Source organism: Lygodium microphyllum, chromosome 19 (genome assembly GCF_053477565.2).
Source record: "Lygodium microphyllum isolate KBCC chromosome 19, Lygodium_microphyllum_v1.1.10, whole genome shotgun sequence".
Classification (NCBI taxonomy): Eukaryota; Viridiplantae; Streptophyta; class Polypodiopsida; order Schizaeales; family Lygodiaceae; genus Lygodium; species Lygodium microphyllum.
The window spans coordinates 26,226,706-26,238,726 of NC_141153.1; the positions used below are offsets into that span (position 1 = coordinate 26,226,706).

The 12,021-nt window shown below is 35.7% G+C and overlaps 1 protein-coding gene across 1 annotated transcript in view; it reads right to left on the minus strand.

Annotated features, from left to right (window-relative positions):
* The window catches only part of LOC148019671 (GABA transporter 1-like), a 115,670-nt gene that overhangs the window by 54,972 nt on the left and 48,677 nt on the right, over positions 1–12,021 (minus strand). The window contains exons 3-4 of the mRNA XM_087700803.1: positions 6,728–6,825; positions 6,428–6,614 (exon numbers count right to left, since the gene is read on the minus strand). Coding sequence (XP_087556929.1) covers positions 6,428–6,614; positions 6,728–6,825 — 285 coding nt within the window. The remainder of the gene's footprint in view (positions 1–6,427; positions 6,615–6,727; positions 6,826–12,021) is intronic.

Consider the following 12,021-nt stretch of genomic DNA (forward strand, 5'->3'; position numbering starts at 1 on the left):
TATTTTATGCAATTTTCTCCATGAATACTTGTTCCCATGGGATGATTATGCATTATGTTGTTGTTTGCTATGAGTTTGATCAGTTTATGTTCAGCACATCAGAAAATCATAAGTAAGTGTTGTGACTGAAATTAATGGTATAAAACCCGTAAAACACGTGAAATAGGGGAAAATGGAGTGTTTTTGAGATATAAATGGAAAATATAATAAGACACACCAACTAAATTTGTGGTTTTGCTACAAATGAACCTAGGAGCCACAGCCCACAACTCATTTTGTATTTTTAGTTATTTAATCTTGCAAAAAATACAAGAAAAATAGGAAAAATTGGTAAAAATAAGGGAAAAATAGGTTTTGAGTGTGCGAAAAATACTAAAGAATAAGATTCATGTTTGTGTATGTATGGGGGGTCTGAAGTATGAGGTTTGGCCTCAGTTCAGCCCTACCTTTACGTTTTAGTGAGTTTTTATTGCTTTTTATACAATAAAAACCATGGAAAATATTACCCTAAACCTATGCATCGTGCACAATCTAAACGGTGAGGGGGTAAAGAGAATGAGAGTGGTATTTAAGTGCTGAAAGAAAGGAAAGGCTGATTATTTTCATCTATGCATATCATATAGATCGGTCGTTAATTTAAAATAAGGATCTAGTAGCACGAGGTCTCCTCGGTGCTAGGTTCGTGCGACGTAGCAATTATGCGTTAGAGAAATTCATTGAAAGAATACTTTTACACTAAGCACAATGCTGATTTTTCTTTGTTTGAGCACATGGACATTCACAATTTGCATGAAGCATAAAATGATAAAAGGTATCAGACAATACCTCCTGGATGCATAGCACCTATATTCTCTAGATCGTGACCAACGTTGAGTGAGTAAGGTCATCCCAAGCTGTAGGCTAGGCGTTGGGTCTAAGGGGAAAGTAAAGTGAGGTATGGTACATCTTGGAACGAAATAATTGGTACCTTGAGTGGAAATATGTGCGATATTGTGTTATATGTTGAGCGACGCATCGAGGGGCCAATCCCCAAGATGTAGGAGAGTCGTAGTGAGGTAGCGGCAGTCAGCCGTGGGAGGACCTCCTATGTTTGTACTTCGTGCTATTTGGCAATGTGTTGGGACTCCCTCTGAGGAGTGTTAATTGGGTTAAAGTTGGACTACGATACGTGATACAAACGCAAGATGTTTAGGAAGATGATGTATGTGTCATCAACGCTCCTGGCCGCGAGGCCATGGGGTTGTTGAGCACATGATAGAGGTCCGGCTAGTGCATGAGCCAGTGCCGGCCCGTTTTAGGTCCCATCATCTTGCCACACGATAAAATTTTGGCTGCTTTCCTTTGTGAATCCCGAGGTGACTACCTAGATCCTTCACTCCATTGGATTGTAGATACTCTCACAACTTCCTTGTTTTTCTCTCTCATAACTTGCTTGTTTTTCTCTTGTTTTGGGATTTCTACTCCTTGTGTAGAATCCTGTTGCAATTTAAGCTTTGCAAACTCCGGGCCTATGACCAATTTGGGGTTTGAGTGACTCCATCTTGAGTATGGGTTTATCTTCACACCAGGTTGCATTCCTTGAGCTAGTGGGATATGAGGAATAGATTGTAGATTTTTCCCCACGTATAAGCTACCAAACTAGATTTTGGGTTAAACTCCGAATTAGAGTTTGGGGCTAGATATTTCATCACCATTAACTTACTTACTATCCATAATGTGACATCATGGTGGACTTTCTCTTGCTTTGCCCATGAAGTTCCTATGGGTCATAATGCAGCTTCTTTATATGTTTTTCTTGACTCAGTTATCACATGAATATCCAATTCTTGCAGTTTCTTGATTTCCACTATGTTAGCACTAAGAATTTATATTGGGCCTTGACCTTATCTTTTTTGAGCATCATTAGCTTGGGAATTTGGACACTCTAATCGCTAGTCTCCTTCTTGCATAAAGAAGAAACAATATTTTGAGAAGGGCTAAAAATTTTCTCAATCTCTTTCTCCTCTACCATGCATACTAGGACCACCACCAAGTTACTGGTGCTTATGATTTCTTAAGCAACAACCGATGTTGGAGCTTGATTGGCTAGAATGGTGGTCTATTGGACTGAGGGGGATGCTTTGATCCTCTAGCACTTGCCACTATACCAACAATATTCAGTGTTATGAGTAGCCATGTTGCAAATACTGTACCATCTTTGGTTTAGGCTACATGTATCCTTAACATGTTTGGAATTATTGCACTATGTATACTAGAGATTTTTTATGTTTATTTTCTTGGTGTTTTTTAATGCTTTCTTGCCCTTGTCTTGCTTCTTATTCTTGGTGGGATTTTTCTCCTCCTCCTCTTTGGAGTTATATTTTGCACTGCTAGATTCTACCTCTAACTCAGAATCAAAATTGGAATCATTGCTTTCATCATTGTGATGCTTTTGAGCTAACTTGTTGGATTTTGTTCTTTTCCTGACCTTTCTTCGGACAAAAACTACTCTAATCTAAGCATTTTCTTGTAGAATGGGTTGATGCTATTACTCAATAAGTCACCAGAGGCAAATACTTTTTGGATAGGTTTATTGAGACCTTAAACTTACAATGTATTCAACATCTTATCTATTGGTTGAGCATTTGGGTAAACTCTACCCTTGAGAATAGTGAACTTAGAAATATATGTATGCACTAATCAATCCCCTTGCTTAAGGTTGCAAAGCCTTTCAAGCTTTTGCACATCCATTCTATCAAGTTGGAATTGAATACAAGATGTGGTGAGTGCATCATTCCATGCTAGTGAGAACCATGTTCTACTACTACCTAGGTCACAGTCTTTTTCCACATCAAAGACTCAAATATGGAAACCTTGTGAGGCTCATTGACTTGACCAAGGAAGTTGAGTATGTATGCCACATAAAATTGATAAAGGAATCCAAATACTCATTGGAAGATCTAGAGAACTTGAGCAAGGAAGTTGACTATGTATGCCACATCAAATTATGGATAAAGGAATCTAGATCCTCATTGGATGATCCAAAGAACTTAAAAAATGCAATAGTGGGTGGGTGGGACACTGGAATAAAAAAAAAGGGTGGAGTTGAGAGCATTAAGGGGACAACAACTAGGTTAACAAAAGGCAAGAAATGACTTATTATGTTTAGTGGAGTAGTAGGAGCAATTAGGGGAAGGACAGATTCACTACCAGGGGAAAGTGAAATGCAAGCCTGCATTCAGAATTGTGGAGAAGATTGTTGCGCTTAGGATGCATCATCACTGAGGATCAAAGAAGCCTTAGGATATTGTATCATTTGACACTTCTTAGACCTAGATCATGCTTGGCCTAGAGCTAAAACTACATTGAGTGGACCTTGCAAACATGTATGCATTCAATTTAGTGCACAGAGGATATTGTATGCCTTAGGATATTGTATCATTTGACACTTCTTAGACCTAGATCATGCTTGGCCTAGAGCTAAAACTACATTGAGTGGACCTTGCAAACATGTATGCATTCAATTTAGTGCACAGAGGAATGATGATTGTGGTTGCCATGTGTAATTGGGTCCAAGCATTGCTGCCATAGACTAGAGTGTGGTCATAATTAGAGCTGACACAGGTGGACATTGACATCCTACATTACAATCAACATTTGGTATGCAAAGGTCGACATAATCATAACAATAAAAACAGATACCAAATTTTCTCAACAAAACAATTTTGAATGTATATTGCTATATGAAAACAATATAAGTGTCTTAATAGAGATGAAAAGTGATGATGACACAATACTCAAGGACAATTAATGAGGAATCACAGAACCTTCATGAACTCAAGATAGCCAATGGATACAAGACAATGGTAGTAATAGTGCAAAATGTTATGACTTAGGACAATACAAATGATAGCCCTTTTCCCTTGAATCCTAATTTTCCTTGGATACTTGATTCATTTCTCTTCTATTCTCTCTACCTATGAAACCCTTGATCTCCTTGCTCCCTTTTTGATATAGCTTATTGCATGTGCTATGACATTCTCTCTACCCATGTGCCATGCCAAATGGTCTTTCACTCCTCTTGCACCCATTAGCTCATTAATGCACCTTCGGTGGCCCCTAACTTTAAATGGTACTAACTACCTTTAACAAAAATAAATATCTAGATTTAGATTACACAATGTTATTGTGGACAATATTAAGGGGTATGTAGAATTGATGACTAGAGAAGGGTTTTTTATAGTTAGATAAAACTAAAGAGGAAGACAATGCAAAGTGTGCAATTGTTGTTATAATAAGTATTGATCATATTTCTTAATTTTCATAGGTAAAAAATCCATGTATTTTTCAATTACTAACCACTTGTCAACCATTAGAGAATTATATTATGATGCTTAGTTATAATCTCACAATATTTTGCAAATGTTGTACCCTTTTCATATATTAATTTATGTTATCATGGTTTCTTATCTTTTATCTACAAAAATTAGGCCATTATTTAAGAAGAAAAAACTTATAGTTTAACGTCTATGGATTTTTATATTACTTTTTGAAATGTTGACCCAAAAACATGTGGTTTTACAAACTCACATGAGAAAGAATCGAATATTTAGAAAGTAAATAAGAAAAAGACAATTAGTCTCTCATCAACAAAGGTTGAATACAAGACCTTAACTATAGAGCTTGTGAAGCTATATGGTTGAAGATATGCTTGTAGGAACTAGGGATCTATGGATCCTCTACTCCCATTTCTATCCTTTGTGCTAGCATCGAAGAGTAATGTATATCAAAGAATCTAGTCATGCATTAGAGAACAAAGCATATTGAAGTTAGATAGCACTTTATTAGAGAAAAGGTTCATAATGGTGATATAGTGTTAAATTGTTGCAATACAAAGGAGAATGTGGTTGACATCTTTACCAAAGCTCTAGACACTTTTCTACAAACAAAGAGTAGGACTTGGCATGATGGGGCTTCCCTTAAGAGAAGGAATTTGAGGAGTATGGGAAGGCTCATCATGGAAGGCATCAAATTCTTCCTACCATTACTTATCGCTTTATATTTATTTCATCATTTTATATTTTTATAATATTTCAAAGATGTTGTTGAACTTGAGAAATTATGTTCAATTATACATTATCATAAAATCTCTTCACTTTGGTGTGAACAATTCTTTTGAGTTAGCAAAGGTCAAGGATGATAGTTATGGTGTAAAAATATATATCTAAGGTCATACAATTGAACTATATGTGCACTTTTGATAGTAGACAACACGTGGGCATGGATAATGAAAAAATTTCCTTCAATCAAGGGGAAAATTGTAGTTACCACGTTCATATTTTTGCAAAGTTTATATCTCTAGATCCACCTATTAAATTTTGGAGTAAACTTTTCAATTTTCCAAACCTGATACCCAGATTGTTCCATGTAGCCATGGAATTAGCTAATCACCTTACTACAAAAATCAAAACTGCACCATCTAACTACCTACCTAAGAAGCTACATATCTAGACTAATAGCCATTATCTCATGCTAGAGTATGAAATAGAGTCTTTCTATAGTTAATGAAGCATCCTTCTATCAAAGGGTGACTCTAAATCAACTCAAAGGAGAAAACTATATCAACTATTTTGCGCAGTTCTAGTGTAGTTCTAGCACAATCCAAACAATGAGAATGATTGTAGGCCATTGAAACCATAGATATATACTATTTTTAATAGTGTTAGTGTAAAAGAAATTCAAAGTTTACCTATCATTATATCAAAGTTAATTAAGCTCCTTACTACTACTAGTTTTCGGTCTGGGGAGGGCTAGCCTATCACTTGTACTAGGACAACCATAAATGTCCTATTCGAAATGAATAATTTATTACTATTATCAAGATTATGTTTCTTATCTACTCTAGATTTGATTAGGACTTCTATTAGTGCTTTGCTATCATCTCAACACATTTTACCAATATTCTTGACTAAAAGTCAACTCTACATAAAGTGATTTTTTGTATTACAAGAGTGCTTTCAAGCATTGCCGAAGGATGATATAAAAGCATTGTCCAAGAAAAGTAAAATCACTATTAAAGAATTATTAAAGGCTTTGTATAAGAACTATTAAATGTAGAAAACCATCATTAGCACAATGTTCATGCAAGAAGCATTGTTATAGGCACTATCACCAATATTTGCTACATGTTTATCTAATGGTTTTATCATATTGATATGGCTTTTCCTGTGCCTCAATGATATATGCACAATGCCCAACATAATAAATAATAAAACTTATTCAACCATCACTATGTACACTTGATGTTAATAATGACATAAATGATTGTAATGAATGATTTTCCTAATGCAAAAAAAACTATTATTAACATTTACACTCTTTCTTGGATTTCAAGACAAAGACTCAAAATACTTGAATTGAAAGCTAAATATGAGTAAGAGAACCTCACCTGCAATTATGAAACCCAAGAGAAGTAGTATTGTGTACGCCAATGAGAACAATAGTGATAATAGATTCAGATGGCGAAGAGAATGAAATGTTGGCAATTGTGATACAATAGTGGAGAATATTCCAAATATAGAAACATAAGTCGCAAGAGTGAACTTTTCATTATGTGCTATATTATAGCAAAGTGCCTATTAAAAATGGATGGCATGTATCAAATGTAGGCAAGTAATGCAAGTAAAAAAGGGGAAATCTTTTAGAATGAAGAAATACCAATACATGAAAAAGATCATGATAAAAATACCTTTAAACTTTGTCCACCTAAGAGCACAAATGAGATCACTGTAGTGATACATACTATAGATTGAATTGGTGCAACCACATATTTGCTCCATTTTTCACCTGAGCACAAAGAGGGTGAAAGTTAGGTTTTATATGAATAAGATAGATATAGAACCTTTTTGTAGGGTATCCATAAAGGAAATAGTCAAGTGATATTCATGTGTCTCATAAGTTGAAATTTGAACATAAGTAAAGTAGTAAAGGTTAAGATTCATCTAACATGTGATCCATGCAATTCATGTATAATAGATGTGGTGATGCCTTTTTAGTTTCTAGTTATTCTATTTAGACATGTTTCTAATAATTCAAATACAAAGACTAAGATGCCAACTATGACTAGGCGCTAGCATGAGGGATACAAGGACAAAGACCTAGAGTCATATAACAAATTTTCATAGAGTTTCATAGTTTTGTAATTGACTGTCAGTTGTATGAGTGTGTATAGCTCTTTAATGAGTTTTAATTGTATAAATATTAACTCTTGAAGTCATGTACAATCAATATGTCCATGTCATGGTTGTAGAACTTGAGTATTGAAAGAACATGGTTGCCTTTGAGTGTAGTGAGGAGGGCCTTGGCAACAAGTCTTGAGTGTGAGGCATTATCATATTTGAGAGAGAACTCTATGTAAAGAGGCTTGAGTGTGAGGCATTATCATATTTGAGAGAGAACTCTATGTAAAGAGGATTATTTAAATTAGATAATTCTAGCCTATAATATGCATTGATATTTTATCGAAGCTACTTTAATTATTGCACTAGAGTATCCCTTTTTGAAGCCTATAACATGTGCCTTGGAACCTCAAGCCCATTCCCGTTCCAAGGGCGCATCTACCCAAATTATTGGAACTTCTAAATGAGAAGATCAGAATGAAGATTTTAGAACCTTCTTCAGCACCTTACACAAACCGATGGTTTACTGTGCCTAAGAAAAATGGATCTTTACGATTCATTCAAGATCTACAGCCTGTCAATCGTGTCACAATCCGAATCTTTGGAATCCCTCTCTTGCATCTTCATGTTATTCTCAACCACTTCCATAATTTAGATCTCCAAATCTTCTAGATGTCTCATGTAATAGGATGATGGGAACAAATCCATGGTATAGAACCATAGCATACCAAGCCTCTTGCTCTAACACACTAAGAAAAAGATCCTCCAAACTAATTGTATCTTACATATTGGCTATTAAAAAGGTAGTATGACACATCTCCTATAACAATGGTATTCTTGTCAACAAAAAACTAGCCATCTTATTTGATGGATATAGTATGAGAGGTGCAACTAGGTTTCAAAAATAAAGTAGAAAAGCATTTGTGATAAAAATGAAGAAGCACTAGAGTTTTTTATGAAAAAAAAGATGGCCCAAAATGCATTCAAAGTGTTTGTTCATGAATTAGAATTCATTATATGGTCCATTTAAAGAGGTGTAACTTTAGTGTTACAAAGAAACTACTTGATCCATAAGCCAAAAACCACATCCAAGAGGCCAAGTGAGTAGAAAAGGATAGCAAGAATGCAACTTTACCATTAGATCTCTAGCTTGCGCTCATGTTCTTTTCCTGATAGCTCTTTCTATGCTTCTAAGTAAAGATTCATACACTCAAGAAGTAAGTCTTAGGCCCTTACTGAAATCCTAAAATACTCCCTCAACAAAGGAACCATGTGTCGGAACCTAAAATGGGCCTAACACTAGCTCTGACAACTCTAATCGAGGCTCAAAACACACCAAACAATGAGAGCAACAAGAAGAACGGATAAGGATTTTACCGTAGGTTTATGAAGAATTATGCTCATGTTGTAGCTCCTCTTACAGATCGGCTTAAAGAAGAGGCCTTCTTTTGGGACGAAATTGCCAACAAGAGCTTTAATGAGCTGAAGCAATTGTTTGTTTTAGCACCAATACTAGTTTGCCCTGATTTTTCCAAGACTTTTACCATCTACACAAATGCTAGTGGTAAAGGTTTAGGGGATGTTTTGGTTCAAGAGCATGGTGTCATTGCATTTGAGAGCAAAAAATTTGATGATAAAGAGAGGGAGATGCATGTGTAACATAAAAGTGGTAGTTTACCCTTAGCACCTAAAGCTGCGTGGTCAACTCCTCAAACAAGCTAAAGTGGTGGATCAACACCACCATCTAGTGGTGCCATCAGTAGGATTGTAGCTATCCCTCCCAAGCCTATTTCTATATTCCTAGGGATGGCAAAACTACCTCTAATATTCCCTCAAGCAATACAAAACCCAACACCCACACCTGCTCTACCCGCTTTAGGATACCTGCTATTTATCTTTAATGGAAGTCCAAACAAAGATGTAGAATTACAAATCAAAGACTTCCGAAAACTTATGTTTAACTATCAAGTCAATGAGGAAGCACATTGTTGGATATTCTTCAACATGACTTTGAAGGGAAATGTAGACCACTGGTACTACTAACTTGCAACAAACTCAATTACCACTATACAAGTGTTCTTCATTGTGTTTTGTAGAGACTTCTTCCCTAAAAAATGGATCCAATATTAGATGTGTGTTCTAAATGATACTCAATAGGAATTCAATGAGGGTGTAAAAGCATATGCTCAAAATCTATGTGAGGTATTTTGGTGTTTGGGTAATACTATCCCACTACCCCCTATCGCTCAATTGCAATTTTTCTTAGGAGGGTTGGATTTCACAATCCAACTACACTTGAGTAACACTACAATATATGATATAGATGAAAATATAATAGTAGCAGAGGGAATCAATTCAAGCCTTTCAAGTTGCCTATGTGGCAAGAGGGAAAGCCCTCTCAATGACTAGGATGGTGCTAAATGAGATGTTAACAAGATATAACTCGATACCACTAGTATCCAATAATACCATGGGTCAAAGTCAAGAACTTTCAATCAAGAGTTGTTGTAATTACCTATACCTATAGGGCCGAATGTTCCTCAACTAAGACCCACAATGTCTATGAGTAGCGGGCAAGGTTCCATTGTAAACCAAGGGTTATGCAACCACCAACCCCTTTCCAAATCGTAAAACCTAGTGTGGGGGTAGCTCTTGATGCTACTAGTTACAAGTCCTCTGCATCAAATATTTTTGAGGAGGTTAAGGACTTGATGAAACATTACACTGATATGATTAATGAATAATATCAATAGATTATTTTGCATGTCAATTTTCTTAAGCATAAACAAAATTTGATGGGCACTAGTAGGAAGCCTAATGATGGGAATCCATAAAGATTTAGTTGTAAGTGGTGTGGTGGCCAACACTTCCCTTGAAATTGTCCCAATGTGAAATGTGAAATATGCAAGAAGTTTGTCCACTTAGCCAACACTTGTCGGAGAAAGATTAGTTTCTTTCAACAAGGAAGTAGACATCTAAGTTCTATAAATCATCAAGGAAAAGGAAATAACCTTCAACAAGATGAGGAACTAAAGCAGATTTTGCACAGAGGAAAGGTTGTTGTGAAAGAACTACCTAGGGGTAATGGTGTAACTTTGATTGAAGCAATGTGTGTTAATTCCATTGATGCTTCTAACCAATTACGAGAGGTCAAAAGGCTAAGAGAGAGATAAAGATAATGCAAAACCTATTGAGGCAACCCCTAAATAGGATTATAAGGGCAAGCAAATCCTTAGCCATGACGTACAAGAACGTGGTCCTTTAAAGGGAAAAGCATACCTAAATAAGGAGCCGATGAAGAAGAAATTGAAGGCGAAGGAAAAGATGCCTAAGCCTATGAAGCAACTAAGAGAATTAGTGGTTTGGTGTGAGAAGAGAGCTATTACTAACTTTCAAGAAATTGATATGGCAAGTTCTCTTTGTGAGGTCAAGCTTGATGTTAACCTCATGTTGCTATTTAAACTATTCCCTTAGGAGTGTGTAAGAAGCTTAAGAAGATCCTCACATTGAATATATTGTCAAACCCTTGGATATAGCCTGTGTTGGTAATGACTGGTTTAGAGATGTTGAAAAACATTACCCAAGGCTGTTTGTCTATGTTAATAGTATATTGGTAGACCATGCCATTAGGGATACAAGATCCACAGTTAATATTATGAGCTTGAAATTTATGGAGAGGCTAGGATTAGAGATCCAAAAATATATCTCCACAATTCTAAGGAAGGTTGATGATAGTTTGAGACAACTGGAAAGTTATATTACTAAATTCTATGAAACTTACTAACATCAAATTTATCATGGACTTCAAAATCATTAGTTTTGCAGGGTAGCCAAGCTACCAAGTGCTATTAGGAAGGTTATGGATCTTGTTATCTAATTGTCAAATTGACATACCAATTGGTTGTTTGATATTTGATAGAGGTGTTAGATGAGTTATAATTGATGCATACTCGAAGTCACCTCAAAGAAAGAGAGCACCCATACTCTCAATTTATGGAACTGAATGTGCTAGAGGGGACTTATGGTAGTGAGACTTCATCAAATGATGACTCAAGAAAGGATTCCACTATGGAATATGTTTACTAGGTAACTATAAATAAGCCCATAGAAGTTCAAGGTAGAGTCAGAAATACAGATGTGATAGATATAGACCTTGATTCATCAAAGGAATCATCTTCGCCGACTGATAAAATTAGGGTCTATGTTTAACATGGAAGAAAGGAAGGACTACATGTCCTTAATTTAGGATTTTCATGATATATTTTCCTAGAATTATGATGAATTGAGGGGTATTCCCTCCAATTTATCCATGCATATTATTCCCCTAAAAGAGATAAGTCCACCTATTTGGAAGAAAGTGACATGCATAACTTTTGATTTAAGGGATGGGCTATTTGAAGAGTTACAAAAATTATGTAAAGGTGGTCTGATGTTTCATGTGCAACATGTGCAGTGGTGTCTACCAGTGGTTGTCACGATGAAGAATGATAACCAAATCCATCTTTCCATTGACTTTAGAGAGCTCAACAAACAAATAGTTAAGGATTATTATTCATTGTCATTCATTGATCAAATCTAGATGAACTAGCAAGTAGGGATATATACTTCTTTTTGGAATGTTTTGTTGGCCTACAATCAAATAGCCATCATAGAGGAAGACAAGTTAAATATGACATTCATAACCATATTTGCAACCTTTGCATATGATTTTATGGCATGCGGGTCATGTAATGCACTAGGTTCTTAACAACACATGACCCATAAAACCTTCAGTGACATTTTCCTAGAAGAGTTAACAGTTATCATTGATGAACTAGGGGTAGCTACCACTAGGGTTAGACAATTAATAACTTCGAGGAAATGT